Consider the following 19,184-nt stretch of genomic DNA (forward strand, 5'->3'; position numbering starts at 1 on the left):
GAGAAAACTAAGGTGTAACAAATATGAACTATGTAGATTATGTTAATAAAGCTGTTCATCTCAGTATAATTATGTCTGGTTTGATTCTTCACAATATTTTCACTGAGTATATGTAAAACTTATAGCATCCTAGGATTTAGGTTCCTTTTTTTGTGGCTAAGTATAAAATATAAAAATGCACATTGAATAACATTAAGTACATTCACAATATTGTACATTGTTCCAAAAGGAAACTAGCATGCACTCTATAACTTCACTAAACCCCTAACCTCTTTTCATATTCTTCTTGTCCATTCATAGACCACTTTTGGAGAAGTGTCTGTTCAAGTCCTTTGTTCATTCCTATTGGTTGAGGTGTAGTTCTTTATATATTCTGGATATTAATTCCCTATCAGATATGATTTGCAAATATTTTTATTCCTTAGGTTGCCTATTCAGTTATGTCCTTACTTGCTCTTTAAAAGCACGCAAGCTAGCTGGGTGTGGCGATGCATGCTTTTAACCTCAGTACTTAGGAGGCTGAAACAGGATAATGAGTTCAAAGCCAGCCTTGGCAATATGAGGCTCAGAAATCTAGTGAGACATTGTTTCCAAATAAATAAAATTGGGCTGGGAGCTTAGCTTAGATGTAGAATGCCTCTAGGTTCAATCCCCCCCCCACCCCTCCCGCCACAAGAAAAACAAGCAGGTAGCTGGACATGATCGCCCATACTTGTATTCCCACTACTTGACCAGCCTTGATAATGTAGCAATATTCTCAGCAACCTAGTGAAACCATTTCAAACTAAAAAAATAAAAAGGTACATGTGAGTTGGACACTGGCCTCTCCCTGTAATTCCAGTACTCCAGAGGCTGAGACAGGAGAATCAGCAAATTCCAAACCAGCAAATGATAACTTGGTGAGATCCTGTTAATAAAAAAAAAAAAAAAAAAAAAAAAAAAAAAAAAAAAAGGGTAAGGGCAGCTTGGTAGAATCCCCCTGCATTCAATCTCCAGTAACAACTTTTAATTTTTGCGGGTCTGGGGATGGAACCCAGGGGCATTCTACCTCCAAGCTACACCCCCTGACCTATTTTTTATTATTTTAAAACAGGGTCTAAGTTGCAGAGAGCCTCACTGAGTAACTGAGGCTGTCCACGAACCGTGATCCTCCGGTCTTATACTCCTGAATGCTGGGCTTCCAGTAACACTTTAACCCCTCCCCCAAATACATATATCTTTACTTTTACACATAAGAAAGAATGTTTTGAGATTCTGGAGAACACAGTATAGCACTGCATTAAGATCCTCACTCCTTTTCCAACTGGTATTGCATTGTTGTGTGAGTGTACCCCATGTGAAGACTGCAAACTGAAGCACTGTGGTTAAACAATACGCTGCAATTTATTCTCAAACCTGCAAAACGTTACTGCTGGCTATATTCTTAAAAGATCGGTATTTTTAAGACTGTTTAAGGTTTCTCAAAACACAAATAATCTAAAAACTCCATGGAGCCGGGCGTGGTGGTGCACGCTTGTAATCCCAGCATTGGAGACTGAGACCGGAGGATCGTGGTTTGCAGACAGCCTCAGCTTAGTGAGGCCATGTGCAACTCAGTGAGACCCGGTTTCAAAATAAAGAATTAAAAATAGGGGCAGGGGGTGTAGCTTGGAGGTTGAATGCCCCTGGGTTCCATCCCCAGACCTGCAAAAAAAAAAAAAAAAAAAAAAAAAAAAAAAAAAAAAAAACTCCATGGGCAAGCCGGGTGTGGTGGCGCAGTTTGTAATCTCTGCGCTTGGGAGGCAGAAACAGGAGGATCACACAGGTTCGAAGCCAGCCTTACTGGTTTAAGAGACCCTGTTTCCAAATTAAAAAATATTAAAAAATGGGTCTGGGAGTGTAGCTTGGAGGTAGAAGGGTTTCTAGGAACCCCGGTACCACCAACAAAACAAAACCCCAAAAAACAAAAACAAAACAAACTCCAAGGTCAAAATAGAAGTGTATTCCAGTTGGTTTGCATTTATAATTTAGCTCTTAATGATATAGGTCAAATGACTAACATAATTAAAAAATTCAAAAACAACCTTTTTATTATAGCATAGTTTATTTAATACAATGTTTAACTATAAAAGTTAATATGGTTTTGAAGTTTAAATTTTGTAAAATGCAATTTACAGAAAACAGTCCAACAGTTACTAGACTAATGATAAGAGAAGCAGCATTTTGAAACTAACTTTACAGTTCAGAAAACAACAGCTTTATTTCTAAATTTCATTAAAAAAATATACATCACAGTGACTCTTGAGCTAGGAAAAGTGCATTAACTTCACGTTTTCCCTTTCCACAAAGAGCAGCCACAACTTTGAACACCCTCACATAGAATACCCAAATCATTTGAGTCTTTCAAAATACTCTAAACACACATCAGGGGAAGAAAATATACAGCATGTGCTTTTGGTAACATGAAATCTGCTTGGAAAGGGGACAGGTGGAGACACAAATCAACCCCACCCTATCCATCAGAACTGAAAAACAAGAAACCCTCAACAATTCCCTTCAACTGTGCCAAAAAATTTTTAAAAGATTTGTTTTTCTCTTAATATTTACTTCATCTTTACAAAACAGGCCAGAGAGAGTTTGCATTTGCCTGAATCCCTTAAAAAAAGCTATGGACTATGGGCAGGTACAGGTCAACACTGTACATGTGGGGCTTGTCTTAAACAAATATTTGCAACAAAACACATCTTTTGACAATAAAAGTATCTATGCTATGGACTATTCAGCTATAAATGGATAAATTTTAAGTGAAATTACAATAACTATAGCCAAAAGATAGAAAAATGCCCATTTTCTTTCTTTATACTAATCAACTGTATAGTGTATTATTTAAAGCATCTTCTTATGTGAAGCCAAACCCAAAGTTTCTATGGAAAGGTACTATATATAAAGTTCAGTATAATGAAAACTATCACCACATGGAACAAAATACAACTACTAAAAAAATACTGACTTGCTCCAAATACTAACTAGAAAATAAATTAGTTAATACGATTACTTGAAATAACAGGAATCCAATGTGTACCTGTCCCTAACATAAAATCTCGTTTCATTTTTATACCTTCTACTGCACACAAGAATCAAGGGTCATTCAGCAAAGTCAACATGTATGCATATCATGTGGTACAAAGAAACACTTATCAGATAAATTCTTTGCTACTTCTGAGGGTTTAGATTAGGTAACTTAAGAGAACTAAATAGCTCTATGAACTTACCAACTAGAGTAAAGTCTTAAAGCAACACAGTGGCTTCTCAACTGTTCATTTAATTATCATCTCTGTAGTGTCAATTTCTGGGGTAAATCTTACCCAGAAAAATGATTCACACAATCATGAAAATTCTGCATACTGAAAAAAGTCTCAACTTCAGCAATCACTAACCAAGCAATAAAAAACAAGCGAACACATCTTTAAGTACATCAAGTTAAAGGTAGTTGGAAATGAAGTGTAACCTTTAGATAAAACTGAAAATAAATTTGATAGAAAAAAAAAGTAACTGACTTTTGGGAAAATAATGTTTAAAGTAAAAACTAAAGATGGTACAACTACTAATAACGACAAAGGGACCACTTGAACCTTGCACTGTCCAGATGCAAGTGTGGATCTCAGAGTAAAATTAATACTGTTTAATCACTTCCTAAATGTTTTAACTCCAAAAATAAAATCTAGTTGATTGTCCTTTCTCACTTCAACTTCAAATCTGTTCTGTAAAAAACAGTTAAAAGAGGTTTAAAAGAAAAAGGCTTATAAATAAAGCTTAGCATGGAGTTGCTTTTTTGATAACCAGGAGAACAGTACTTATAGAAATTTCTAATTTTTTCCCCCTCTGACTACATTTTGAAAGATTTGGAAAGCTCTTGTATTTAATCCTTCATAGATAAAGCTCTGGCATCAGACAATACATAAGTATTTTTACTTAGTATGGACTTTAAATATATATAACTGTTATTAGAAATCCTTTTTTAAATAGTACCTTTCTTGAAGCTCAAATAGTTCATGATGAATTTTAAAATGCAACTTACTAAATTTAAGATAACTTGTTTAAAATATATAACAGGTTATATACCTGGGGCACTCAGAGTCAAATACCCTTAATGCAGGTTTGTGGTCAGTCTTTATGGAATCACCCTGAATTATAATAAATACTACTTTTACCATCAGGAAATAACAATGAGAAAGAATGCAGTGTGAATATTTGTTTCAAGGTATTCCAAACAATCTTATAATCATTACACTATTCAATTCTGCAAAAGCTACAATGCCAAATATGCATCATTATTGTATTAACCAATGGAAAATACCGTGTTAAGCATTGCTTTAATCAGTACAAATAGCATTGGGTGGCTAATGGATTTACCAAGAAGTTATCCTGGTAATACAGTTGACATGATATTGACAAATATTAAAATACAAAACTCTAGGACTACTATTAATTGGAACTTTGAAACTTCTTTTCAAATGAGGCAGGTTTTGTGTATGCTGGATGTTTAATGTTTTATTTAAAAGAGATTACAGAATAAAAGGCCACACATCACAAAAATAGCAAAATACAACACATAAAACTCTGAATGGACTTTGGATATGTTTAGTGTTAAACTCTGTAAGCTATCAAACTTTGCAACTTTCTATTCTACTCTACATGGCAATGTTATACATGCCAACTTAATGTTAACTTAGGTAATGGTATAAAACCACCTGAACAGAAAGAAACCAGAGTCATAAACATGCTACAGCCTATCATGGTACACATACAAAAAAAGATGCATTTTCTTGCCTTTTGAAACTCACAGCTATGAGAGTTAGAGTAGTTAGTTCAAGTTTACAAAAACAAAAACCATGCAGAGGTCAACACTATTTGATTGGTGCCCCCCAAAATCTTAGAGGTTAATTTGTCAATACTAACGATTTTTAAAATCTTTCTAGCTTAAGGATCTGTACAAGTAGTATGTTTCACTGATTTCTTAAATTTTAGAAAAAGGTAATAATAAGGTTCTCAAAAATCAACAATTTAAACTCTTCAGACCAAAAAAGCAACATAGGGAATTACAGCCTGATCCAAGATATAGTTTCTGTTAAATGCTGTATAACAGCAACTCAAGATCAATCAGCACATCAACTGAAAAAAAAAATACTTAGGATTTTTACAGTTAAGTAAAACAAAATGAGGAAAGACTAGGAAAAGGCTGGACTATAAAGAATAAGGTATAAATTGCAAGATAATTATTTAAAGAATAAGTGTAAAATAAAAATGATGATTTAAGAACTCAAATTATTAGGATCCTGCTTCTGTGAAATTTAAAGAAATTGCTGCAAGCCTCTATTATAAATGCAATCAGAAAATCTATATAAAATTTTTAGTGGCTTCTAAAGTTAATCATGAGAAATATAAGCTTTTGTAATAATGTATTGCAACCATCAGCTATTCCTATTTCCAAATGGCTAACTAAACAAATGATTGTAATTGGCTGATTGTTGCAACACAAAATGATACATAAACAAATTTAACATAGCACACAGTATTACACCGAAGTATTTTTCTCATTTCAAGTTTATTAAAACTTTAGCAGTACAAATTATCCAGGTTGCAGATTATCAAAAGATCAACTCAATGAAGTCCACATTAAAAAAAAAAAAAAAAAAAAAGGACAAACATATCCCCCAAACAATGAAAACAACATAAAGGAGAATAATCAGCAAGTCTCGAACACTTAAAATCTAGACAGAAAGGAAATAATGTTTACACAGCTCACTCATCCACTTTTGTCTTCATCTGTTCCAGGGCTTGATTCATGATCAAATTTTTTATTTTTATCATGTACATGGTCATTTTCTTGAGCCTTTGATTTTTGGTTTTCTTTTTCCACCAAGGATATGGTCTTCTCATCCTCATTTTTCAGTGTGGAGGACTTTAATTCATTGTCCTGACTGCTCTGTTTTATTTTTGAGAATGGACTTTGATCTCTATCAGCCTTTTTTTCCCTGTTATTATTTGAGCTATTATGATCATGACTTTTAGAGTACATTCTTTTCTCACCCTCAGAATTTTCTCTTCTGTGTGAACTCTTACTTTCTTGGTTTCTGTATTTATCTTTGTTTCTATTCTGACTTTCTTCTCTCTCTGAGCTATGAGAGCCTCTCCTCCTCCTTCTCCTATCTTTACTCCTTGATCTTCCTGGTGTTGCTCTTCTCTCCCGGCTTCGCGACCGTCCCCTTCTCCTGTACTCCTGTTCTCTGTATCTATGGTACTCCTTGCTTCTGCTGCGATCCCTGTCGTGGCTTCTGGATCGCACTCTTCTGCTCCTCTCCCTACTTCTGCTTCGTTCCCTCGTTCTACTATTGTAACTGTGTTTACCTTTAGTGATATCACGTTCTCTGCTCCTGGACTGTGCGCGTCTATCCTTTTCTTTACTTTTACTGTGATCGTGCTCATTACTTTTTGACTCTAACTGTTTAGACTTCTCTTTACTTCTACTCCTTTCCTGATCTTTTCCTTTGGACTCAGACTGTTTTTCTTTTTCCTTAGCGTTTTCATGATCCCTTTCTTTACTTCTTGACCTCATTCTCCTTTCTTCGTATCTACTGTGTTTTGAATCTCTTTCCTTACTCTTTGATTTCTCTTTGCTCTTACTCCTACTTTTAGATTTGCCCCTTTTCTTTACTTTGTTTTTGTTATATTTGTCATCTTTTTCTGAATTTCTTCTGATGTCTCTCTCTTTGCTGTTAGATTTATGGTCTTTAACTTTCTTTTCCTTTTCATTTTTTCTGTTTGGACTCTCAGACACATGTCTATGATCAGTTATTTTTCTCTCTTTTACTCTAACTGGGCTCCTTTGATTTTCTTTTATATCATTCAACTCACTCCTAAAAAATAAACAAAAAGATATTTGGAAATGTTATTAGAAAAAGAAAAGAACCAGCATAAAAATTAGCTAAAAAGACACTCCATTTTCCTTAAGATATTCAGAATTAATTAAAATGGCTAGTAATAATTAGCATTATGTACAACAGTGAAAACAATCACACATTTGAACAGTTAAGTCTTACTTATCCCCTTTGATCCATCTTTCACCACTTGATACCCTCATTCTTTGCGCTCTCTGCATCTCTTGCCTCCAATGTGGAGGAGTTTCACTGCGTCTGAAACGATCCCTTGATCTGGATCTAGAAGGAGTTCGATAACGCTTAAGAAAGGAAGAAGAAAAAAGTCAACATGTAAAAATTTAAAAGCAATAAAATAAGAGCTAAAACATCTGTATTTCTTCATTCAAACAAAATACCTTATATTTCTATGTGCTCTAAGATTACTAAAATTAGAACTGGAGACGAAGTTCAGTGTGCTGTGTGCTTATTCCCATGAATGAAACCCTGGGTTAAATCCCCAGCATCAATCAATCAAAATACCCCTACTGTTACATAGAAAATCAAGAAGGCAGAGAGATTTTAAGTAGTTGAATCGCAAATTCCAACTAAAAAACAAAACATCAACCAAAGAAACTCTAGCCACCCTATTCTCCAATGAAAGAGTACTATCCAAGTGATATTAGAACATACTAGGTGTTATCAACTTTTACTACTTGCAAAGTTCCAATTTGAGTGCTATAAATACTTGAGGTTTCAAAGCAAACATTATGAGAAAAACAGAGTAGATGCATAGATGTTTATTTATTCAGCCAAAATTTACCCAGCCTTTAGTATGGAGGATCACTCTACCATGCACTGAGGAAACACTAATGACGCAAGGTATAATTTTGCTCTTCTAGAACTTACACCCACAAATTAAAGATATCAAACACATATACAACTACAACAGAATGAGTATAAAAGGAGAAAAGATTGGCTGGGTATGGTAGTGCATGCCTGAAATCCCAACACTTGGAACAGTGTGACAAGAGGATCACAGGTTCAAAGACATCCTCAGCAATTTAGCTATATCCTTTATCAAAACAAAAAATAAAATTGGGCAGGGGGTGTAGCTAGGAGGTAGAATTTCCTGGGTTTAATCTTTAATATGGCCCCCAAAAATGAACTAAAAAAAAAAAAAAAGGATTAAATCAATGATTCTCAAAGTATGATCTGGGGATCCTGAGACACAGGGGATCTATTAAGTCAAAGCTATTTTCATAGTAACATACGATTTGCCTTGTTCACTTTTATCCTTTCGTTACCATATGTGGAGTTACTCAGAGACTATGATATATATCTATTATATATTTTATCATATATAATAATATCACAGTCTGAGTATGCATATACATACATACTGAGAACACAAAATTGGAAAGAATTGAGGGTATATAAGATATACAGGACATGAATAAAAATAGAAGATTCAGCCAGGCATGGTGGAGCATGCTTATAATTTGGGAGGTTGAGACAGGATGATTGTGGTTTACAGCCAGTCTCAGCTACTAAGTGAGGCCCTTTGCAACTCACTGAGACCGTTTCAAAAAATAAAAAGAATAGCCGGGCGTGGTGGCGCACACTTGTAATCCCCGTGCTTGGGAGGCTAAGACAGGAGGATCGCACGGGTTCGAAGCCAGCCTCATCTACTTAGTGAGGCTTTCAGCAACTTAGCGAGACCCTGTTTCCAAATAAAATATAAAAAAGGTCTGGGAGTATAGCCCGGAGGTAGAGAGCCTCTGGGTTCTACCCCTAGTACCACCAAAAAAAAAAAAAATAAAAATAAAAATAAAAATAAATAAATAAAAATAAAAATAAAAAGAATAAAAAATAGGACTGGGGGTGTAGCTTGGAGGTAGAATGCCCCTGAGATTGTAGTACTAGTCACTAAGAGTCACTAAGACCAGGAACTTAAGCATCAAGTTTGAGGAATAAATGCTTACGCTCAACTTCTGTATGCTAAGTCTGAGCTGCACATTAATCAAATTGAGCCTTGGTGTGAAGAACAGCAGTTATTTATAAAAGTTGCAGAAGTTGGGTGTGGTGGTGCACACTTGTAATCCCAGCATTTAGGAGGCTAAAACAGGAGGATTATGGTTTGCGGACAGCCTCAACTACTTAGTGAGGCCCTTTGCAACTCAGTGAGACCGTTTCAAAATAAAGAATAAAAAATAGGGTGGGGGGTAATCTCAGCGGCAGAATGCCCCTGGGTTCCATCCTCAGTACCACCACCAAAAAAAAAAAAAAAAAAAAAAAAAAAAAAATCATAATAAAATTGCCCAAACAGGATGTGCAGTATGACAGGAGCTAGAATCTTGAGAGCTAGCTACCATATTTAAAGGTCAGTTACAAGAGTATGAACTAGGTAGGTGAGGTGGTATACACCTGCAATCCCAGTACTTGGGAGGCTGAGACAGAAGGATTGCAGGTTTGAGTGGGCGTAGTACAGCACGCTTGTATTCCCAGTACTCGGGAAGCTAAGAAAGGAGGATCACAGGTTCGAAGATAGCCTCAGCAAGTAGTGAGACTCTTATCATCCTAGTAAGACCCTGTTTCCAAATAAAAATAAAATAGGCCTGGGGACATAGTTGGAGGTAGAATGCCCATGAGTTAACCCCCCTACACACACACACACACACACACACACACACGAAAAAAAAAAAAAAGGATTACTGTTTTGAGACTCTCAGCAACTTAGCAAGACCCTTTTTCAAATAAAAAATAAAACAGAGCTAGGGCTACAAATTGGAGGCAGAACATTTCTGGGTTTAATACCTAGTACCACAACCCCCCCCCCCCATCAAACAAATAACAACAAAAAAAAATGAGCATGAACTAGTGTTGAAAATTTAAGACTAAGAAGAAAACTGTGATGAAAGCAATAGGGAGAGATTATTATGAGGATGGAGACTGAAAAGAACCCAATGGATTTTGTGACTTGGAGCTGACCATATAGCAAGTATTGTTTTTAGACTGGTGAGAGGAAAAAATTTGAAACATTTAAAGAATGACTAGGAGCTGCGTGGTGGCACACACTTGTAATCCCAGTACTTGGGCCTCACTAAGAAGATCCTGGGTGCCACCCCAGTATCACCAAAAAAGTTACTATAAAAAGGGGTAAATAAGCCTGGAGCAGTGGCATAGGTCTGTAATCCAGTACTTGTTAGGCTGAGACAGGAAGATTGCAGGGTTGAGGCCAGCCTCAGCAACTCAGTGAGACCCTTTCAAAATAAGAAATGAAATAAGGCTCACAGGCATTCAACGAAAACAACAACAATCTCAAATTTTAGTAATTTCTATAGTAAAATGTTTAAAAACACTCTAAAATAATTTTTTCCCCAGTATTAGGGAATGAACCCAGGGCTTTACATGTGCTAACTAAAGGCTCTATCATCTACCTATATCCATAGTCCTTTATATATTTGGTACTGCTGATCAAACCCAGGCACATTCTACCTTCCAGCTACAACCCCAGCCCAATATTTTTTGTTCTGAAACAGAATCTCACTAGGTTCTTAGGCTGTTCTCGAATCTGTGATCCTCCTATCTCAGCCTGGGATCACAGGTGTGAGCCACTATGCCCGGCTCCCCATTGCTCTTTAAAATTCTTTTTCTTTCTTTCTTTTGGTACTAGGGATTAAAATCAGGGGCATTCTACCTGTGAGATACACACCCAGCCCTATAGTCTATTTTTTATTTTGAAGCAGGGTCTTGCTATATTGCTGAGGCTGGCCTTGAACCTATGATCCTCCTGTCTTAGCCTCCCAAGTACTGGAATTGCGGGTATGTGCCACCATGCCTCGTCTTTCTAAACTTCTTTAAGATAAATTCAATATTTAAGATAAATCCAATAATATCAAATTATTATTTCTTAATAATTGTTAAGATAATTATTAAGATTTCTGGGCAAAGAATTACCTACCCTTGGTCCTCTTCCTTTAATTTTCCTCCCAGACCTAGTAACTAGGAGACGTCTCTGGTATGAAGGAGGCTGAGAGTTAAGTGGATTACTAGAAGAAAGGAAAAGTTAAAAATACATTATCCTTATAAAAATGAATGTGGAGAACGTACCTTAACTGATTTAAGTGAACAAATTTAAAATTTTATATGTAATCCGTGATTCTTAAAGTGCTATCAAATCCTAGTTAAATATTTGGAAAAGTATATAAAAAAATGAAAACGATTGCCTTAGCTACTTTGTGAGGCCCTTTGCAACTCAGAGAAATCCTGTTTCAAAATAAAGAATAAAAGCCGGGCATGGTGGTGCACACTTGTAATCCCAGCGCTTGGGAGGCTGAGACAGGAAGGAGGATCACACAGGTTCGAAGCTAGCTAGCCTCAGCTACTTAGTAAGGCTCTCGGCAACTTAGTGAGACCCTGTTTCCAAATAAAATATAAAATAGGTCTGGGAGTACAACCCGGAGGTAGAAAGCCCCTGGATTCCACCCCTAGTACCACCAGAAAAAAAAAAAAAAAAAAAAATTAGGGCTGGCTGTGAAGTTTGGAGGTAGAATGCCCCTGGGTTCCATCCCCAGAACTGGAAAAAAAAAAAAAAAAGCTCAAGAATTTAATTCCCGGCATCAGCGATGGGTAAAGTAACTTTAGTTCAAATAGTTTCGTTTTATTTTATATATATATATATATATTTTTTTTTTGGTGGTAGTGGGAGTGGAACCCAGAGGCTTTCTACCTCCGGGCTATACGCCCCAGACCTATTTTTAAATATTTTATTTGGAAACAGGGTCTTACTAAGTTGCTGAGAGCCTAAGTAAGTAGCTGAGGCTGGGTTCGAACCTGTGTGATTCTCCTGTCTCAGCCTCCCAAGCGCGGGGATTACAAGCGTGCACCACCACGCCCGGCAAATAGCTTCATTTTAATCTTCATGTTCTTAGAAACATCTTTTCCCATAGTAGCAGAAAAATAAACACAAGTCAATCCAACAAAATTACTTCAAGTTTCAAATAAATAAGCCTTATAAAGATATAGAGTCACTCAAATTTTATTACTTGTATGTTATAACATATTTCTGATGATAAGAGGGATTTCAATTTTTTTTTTTTTTTTGCTTTGGGAAATAATTATTAAAATGACTCATAACATAGGTGGGTGTGGTGGAACACGCTTGTAATCCCAACATTTGGGAGGCTGAGACAGGAGGACTGTGGTTCATGGCCAGCCTCAGCTACTTAGGCCCTCTGCAACTTACTGAGACCCTTTTATAGGACAGGGAGTGTAGCTCGGAGGTAGAATGCCCCTGGGATCCATCCCCAGACCCGCAAAAAACTCGTAACAAATCAGTAGGATTATTGATACTAATATGGATTTAAAAGAAAATGTTTAAAATACTTGAACATGTGACTTCTTTCTACTATGCAAATTTAAATTAAAACAAAAAGGTTCTGACTTGTTTAAAAGTTTAACGTAGCCAGGAGTGGTGGTACATGCTTGTAATCCTGCACTTGGGAGGCTGAGACAGGAGGGATCATGCAGGTTCGAAGCCAGGCTGGCTTAAGAGACCCTGTTTTCAAATAAAAAATATAAAATAAGTCTGGGACCGGAGGTAGAAGGGCCCTGGGTTGCATCCCCAGGACCACCAAAAAAAAAAAAAAAAAAAAAAAAAAAAAAAAAAAAAAAAAAAAAAAAGGTTTAACATACACAAAATACACAAATAATTGTAACACAAAATTGGCTTAAAAACTATCTTTTTATTAATTTGGAATGTCACCTAGCATATTTTGTATTTGCAGATTTATATTACTTTACAAAGTAAAAGTAACCTTTCCTTAAAGTGCAATTTAAGTCTATTTATCTATGTATATAATTAAGCAAAAAGGAACTTTGCTAACATCCTATTAAAAAAGAATCTGAGACTATAATATACCAATAAAAGCTTAAAAAAGGGATTTCAATCTTGAGACAAAGTCAACAATTAAATCTTACTAAAATAAAAGGTTTTGAAAATGAAAAGTTCTATGAACCTCTACAAAATACATGTTTACATACCACTCTCTTTCTCTTTCTCTCTCCCTGTTTTTTCTTTCCTTGTCATCAGCTTTAGGAGGACTTTTTCTCATTAGAAATCTATTTTCTGGTATAGGAGGGATCTCTTCTGGACGGACAGTAGACTGGGGTTGTGCTTCAAGATTTTCAGCCTCACTTTCACTAGATGCGCTTAATGGATAGAAATGCACAAAGTAAGTTACATTTATTATTACGTACCCCCGCCTCAGATGTCCACTTTTTGTATTTCTTTGTCTTATATACACCATCCTATTCCTCCCAAATATATGATCACATGGGGATAATTTTCCATTTCTCTCAAACCAAGTAGCCAAACCAAACCCAAAAGTCACATCTGGGCATGGTGGCGCATTCCTATAATCCTAGTACTTGTGAAGCTGAGTCAGGATTACAGGTTAAGGAAACTAGTTGATCAGCAAATTAGCAAGACCTTTTGTACTGAGTGAGATCCTATTTCAAAATAAAAATATAAGCCAGGCATGGTGGTTCATGCTTGTAATCCCAGTAGTTGGGAGGCCGAGATAGGAAAATCATAGGTTTAAGTCCAGCCTTTGCAACTCAATGAGCTCCTATTTCTTTTTTGTGGTACTGGAGATAGAACCAGAACCCATGGGCATTCTACCTATGTGTTACATCTCCAGCCCAATTTTTTATTTTAAAACGGTCTAAGTTGCTGAGGGTCTCACTAAATTGCTAAGGCCAGCTGTGAACCTATGAGACTCCTGTCTGTCTCCCAAGTACTGGGATTAGAAATGTGTGCCACACCATTCCTGGCTGTGAGAGCTTGTTTCAAAATAAAAAATAAGTAAGCCAGGCGTGGTGGCACACACTTGTAATCTCCGCACTTGGGAGGCTGAGACAGGAGGATCGCACAGGTTTGAAGCCAGCCTCAGCTACTTGGTGAGGCTCTCAGCAACTTAGTGAGACCCTGTTTCCAAATAAAATAGAAAATAGGTCTAGGAGTATAGCCCGGAGGTAGAAAGCCTCTGGGTTCCACCCCCAGTACCACCAAAATAAATAAATAAATAAATAAATAAATAAATAAATAAATAAATAAAAATAAAACAGGCCTGAAGCTAGCACACACTTGTAATTCCAGAACTTGGGAGGCTGAGACAGAAGGATCGCAAGTTTGTGGCCAGCCTCAGCTAATTAATGAGGCACTCCACAACTCAATTTGACCCTGTTTCAAAAACAACACAAAACAGGGCTAGGGGGATAGCTTGAAGGTAGAATGCCCCTAGTACCACCAAAAAAGAGGCAGAATGGTCCTCCGTTCAACTCCCAATACAAAACAAAAACAAAGGTAAGAAATTAATGTATGTAGGTATGTATGTATGCAATAAAACAAAGGAGATAAAGGTAAAAAATATCTGAGAGACCGCTACAGAAAATAGGGAACATAATTGTTAGTTTACTGTAATTCTCACCAATCCTCTAATCCTCACATAAAATAAACAAACCTAAATGTAGTACTGCATGTGCCTATCAGCCCATCTACTTGGGAGGCTGAGGCAGAAGGATTTTTTCCCCTCCTCTTTTGGTAGTACTGAGATTGAACCTAGGCACATTCTACTTCAGAGCCACACTCTCGGTCATCCATCATCCATTCTTTCATTCATTTATTTTTTGTGGTATAGGGGAATGAACTCAGGGGAATTCTACCTCTGAAATACACTCCCAACTCTTTTCATGTTTTTGTTTTGAAACAGGGTCTTCCCAGGTTGCTGAAAGTCTCACTATATTGCTTGAGGCTGTCCTTAAACTGGCAATTCTCCTGTTTCAGCCTCCAAAGTATGGGAATCATAGGCATGCACCATCATGCCTGGATTGGTGTGTGTGTGTGTGTGTGTGTGTGTGTGTGTGTGTGTGTGTGTGTGTTACTGGGGATTGAATCTAGGGGCATTCTACTTCCAAGCTACACCCTCACCCCCCCCCTTTTTTAGGAGGCCTATGGTTCAATCCCCAGTACCTCAAACAAAACCAAATACAACAAAACCAAAACAATATCCTACAAAAGTATCATTTGAACCAAGAGGTTTTGTTAACAATGAAAACGTACACAAATTTAATTTTAACAACTATAATTGGGAGTTCAACTCCATGCTCTAAAATTTCCATTTTGGGGCTCCAATATACTTAATTCAAAATCTCAATAGTTTTACTGGGCAAGGTAGCACATACTTGCTTATAATTCTAATACTTTGGCTACTGAGACAAATAGATCATTGGCCAGGCAACTTAGCTAGACCCTGCTTAAAAGCTTAAAAAAAAAAAAAAATTGGCTAGAGGTATAGCTGGGAGTAGAATGCCCCTGGGTTCAATACCCAATACCAAAACAAAACAAAGCACCACCTCAATATTTATTTATAAGCAGAAGAGAATAGGAATATAAAGCTATTATAAATGTAAAGACCTTTTCTTGCTTTTCTTTCGCTTCTTCTTTTCTTTCTTGTGTTTTCGAGAATTTTTCCTATGTTTCTTTTTTCTTTTTTTGGATTTTTCTTCAGAAGCACTTTCAGAATCAGAAGAATCAGAAGAGGACTGAGAATCACTTGAGCTATCTGAATCACTGGATGATGATGAGGAAGACGATGATGACTTATGCCTTTTCTTTTCATCTTTCTTAACTTTAATAAAAATAAAATGATTCTGATAAATATTTAGACAAACTTTATAGGCAAAAATTCAATTTTTTTGGTAGATTCCAGTATTTAATACTTAGCTCATCCAGCTATCTGCCCTGAGGGATATAGGAAAGAAATCAAGATTCAGGATTAGAACCCAGATCTCCAGATTCATGGGCCAAAATTGTACCTAATAAACCAAACAACTTTTGAAAAGAAATAAGTATGTCCAAAATGCTAAACCAAGCTTATTTTAAGAAACATTTGAATAACAAAGATTTAGCCTTCCATATTTTCTATGATTACCAAGACTGGAGGTAGAACTGGAACAGGGTAATAACAGAAAAAAATACCTTGCAAAAACACAGAAAGATAAAAACCTGATTTAGTTGGTATGAACTTATGGTTTATTTTATTTTATTTGCGGGTCTGGTGATGGAACCCAGGGGCATTCGACCTCTGAGCTACACTCCCTGTCCTATTTTTTATTCTTTATTTTGAAACCGGGTCTCACTGAGTTGCAGAGGGCCTCACTAAATAGCTGAGGCTGTCCGTGAACTGCGATCCTCTAGTCTCAGCCTCCCAAATGCTGGGATTACAAGCATGCGCCACCATGCCTGGCTTGAACTTATGTTTTAATGCCTGAACAGTCCTCTAATGATTAAGGAAGATAGCTTTAGTTAAAGAGCAGTATTCATAACAGAAGTCATTCGCCCATGATGAATACAAGAATGTTTGGGGTTTCTAAAAAAAGTCATTTCAAATTGAAATTTTATGTTGGGGGAAGAATTACAAAAGTTTAAAATTTTAAAAGGGAGCCGGGTGTGGTGGTGCACACTTATAATCCCAGTACTTGGGGGGGACCCTCTGCAATTTACTGAGACCCTGTTTCAAAAGCAAGAATAAAATAGGGCTGGAAGTGTAGCTTGAAAGTAGAATGCTCCTGGGTTCAATCTGTAGTGTAAGGGGGAAAAAAAAAATTTAAAAGGGTCCCAAAACTGAACACCTTAAGGACCAGGTAATTAATGTAAGTGAAGCTAACTAAGTATACTACATAGAACTAAAAGAAAATGTAACAAACTGGGTAGAGAGTAACCATTTGAAAATAGGTTCATTCCAATCAAGGTGAAATTTTTTTTTGTGTATGGTGATAGAAATTGAACCCAGGGGCATACTACCTCCGAGGTACAACTCCCTTACCATTTTATTTTTTGTTTGGAAACAGGATCTCACTAAGTTACTGAAGACCTTTCCAAGTTGCTAAGGCTAGCCTAAATTTTCAATTTTCCTATCTCAGCCTTCCAACTACTGGGATTACAGGTGTGTGACACCATGCATGGCTCCATGGTGGATTTGAAGAGACTATTTCAGGCCAAATATGGAACAACAGAGATGTATAAGTGATAACTACAATACATTAGAATATATAAAACATATAAAAATCTCCATTCACAGCCATATTGGTAAATATACTATTTGTCCTGTCTTTTGTGAACCATATGCCCTGCCTTTTATGAACTATACCCCTGGCTAGCCAAATAGATGAAAGAGGTATCAGAAGTATTTGAGCATTAAATAAAGAAAAAAATTACAGTTAAAATATTATCATTTTACATTTCCTAATAAGGCAATGAACATCAATAGCTGCTGCAGAACACAGAGCAAACCAGTCCTGTATGATTCCCATTCCTATCAAAAGGAATTTAGAAAATTACATGTTTTCTAGATCTACCTACTGTTATATGAAATAGAAGCATAGAGAGAACATAATGACCCAATTAATAAAATCCAGGGTATGCAATTATGGGAAATACTACATAACAAATTACCTAGATTCATCAACATTTATTTCATGGAAACATAAAAGGAGATGACAGGGGAACAAATACACACTTTTTGGTACTAGGGACTGAACCAAGAGGCATTCTATCTCTGAGCTATGTCCCTGTCCCTTTTAATTTTGTAATAGAGTTTCCTGAAGGCCTTAGGGTTCACCTCAAATCTGTATTCCTCCTGTCTTAGCCTCTCAAATACTAGGATTACAAGAATGTTGCACCCTGTCTAGTTTTCTCTGTGGTACTGAGATAATGAGCTATACCCTACCCCTTGCTAAGTTGCTGAGGATGGCCTCAAACCAGCAATCCTCCTGTCCAAGCCTAGCTTTTTTTGTTTTGGAGACAGGGTCTTACTATGTTGCTCAGGCTGGCCTAAGCTGAACTAATCTTCCCATCTCAGCCTTCCAAATAGCTGAGACTTTTATTTGAGCCAGGTGTGTGTCACCATGCCCAGTTCAAATAAATAAAAAAACAGCTTATTCATCAGGAGGATTGCAAATTTGAAACTGGCCTCAGCGATTTAGAATGACCTTGTCTCAAAATTAAAAATAAGCCAGGCATGGTGGTGTACCCTTGTAATCCCAGTACTTGGCAGGCTGAGACAGAAGGATTGTGGGTTTCCGCCAGCCTCAGCTACTTAGTGAGACCGTTTCAAATAAAGAATAAAAAAATAGGGCAGGGGATGTAACTCTGAGGTCAAATGCCCTGGGTTCCATCCCCAGACCTGGAAAAAAAAAAAAAAAAAAAAAAGGCAGGGTGTGTATCTTGGAGAAGGTTGAATGCCCCTGGGTTCCACCCCCAGACCCATAAATAAATAAATAAATAAATAAATAAATAAATAAATAAGAAACAAGAAAAATTGGTAACATGGAAGTCCACAGAGACTCATAGCCATTTTTATATTAATATAGTCTGTCTGTGCATTGACATAATTATACAAAGAAAATTAGTTGTGTTTTAGGAAAGGTGCCTTATAATGAAGCTTAGAAAGCTCTAAGATAAAAAAGATTGCCAGTGGTGCATGCTTGTAATCCCCACACCTGGGAGGCTGAGACAAGATGATTATGCAGGTCTGAAGCCAGCCTCAGCTGGTTTAAGAGACTCTGTTTCCAAATAAAATATACAATAGGTCTGGGAGTATAGCCCGGACATAGAAGGCCCCTGGGTTCCATCCCCAGTACCACCACCACCAAAAAAAAAAAAAAAAAAAAAAAAAAAAAAGCCAAGGTGGTGGCGCATGCTTGTAATCCTAGCATTTGGGAGGTAGAGACTGGAGGATCACAGGTTCGCAAACAGCCTCAGCTTCTTAGTGAGGCCATTGAGTTTCATCTCCAGTACCGCGGCGGTGGCGGTGGCGGCGGGGGTGGGGTGATTGTTCCTGGCTTCTTGTTTTAATGTTTACCAATATTATTTTGAGTAAAATTTAATAAGATAAGCTGGGCATGGTGGCGCATGCCTGTAACCTCAGCATTTATTTGGGAGGCTGAGACAGGAGGATTGCGATTCCTGGACAGCATCAGCTACTAGGGTTGGGGGTGTTGCTCTGATGTAGAATGCTCGTGGTTCCATCCCCAGCAAAACACACACACTACACACACACACACACACACACACACACACACACACTCCTTTTCCCTACAAATATGCTAAAAAAGGAGAAAATGAGAAAGAAATATCAGTTAAAGAGCCAACAATTAAGTCTTCCAATACATTTAAGTGAATAGCATATAAATATGCACTCAATATGATGCCAATGATTAACTGTA

The 19,184-nt window shown here is 36.9% G+C and overlaps 1 protein-coding gene across 6 annotated transcripts in view; it reads right to left on the minus strand.

Annotated features, from left to right (window-relative positions):
- Nucleotides 1-5,785: 5,785 nt before the first annotated feature.
- Nucleotides 5,786-19,184, minus strand: part of PPIG (peptidylprolyl isomerase G) — a gene marked incomplete at both ends in the record, with an annotated part of 38,289 nt that continues 24,890 nt past the window's right edge. For 2 of the 6 annotated variants that reach the window (XM_080719998.1, XM_080719995.1), the window contains 5 exons: nt 5,786-6,896; nt 7,080-7,216; nt 10,858-10,945; nt 12,939-13,106; nt 15,373-15,586. In XM_080719998.1, the coding sequence (XP_080576124.1) occupies nt 5,786-6,896; nt 7,080-7,216; nt 10,858-10,945; nt 12,939-13,106; nt 15,373-15,586 (1,718 nt within the window). Of the gene's footprint in view, nt 6,897-7,079; nt 7,217-10,857; nt 10,946-12,938; nt 13,107-15,372; nt 15,629-19,184 lie in introns of all 6 variants that reach the window. The other 4 variants (XM_080719996.1, XM_080719997.1, XM_080719994.1 and 1 more) reach the window with 4 other exon arrangements.

This window comes from Muscardinus avellanarius, assembly GCF_963383645.1.
Source record: "Muscardinus avellanarius genome assembly, chromosome: 2".
Classification (NCBI taxonomy): Eukaryota; Metazoa; Chordata; class Mammalia; order Rodentia; family Gliridae; genus Muscardinus; species Muscardinus avellanarius.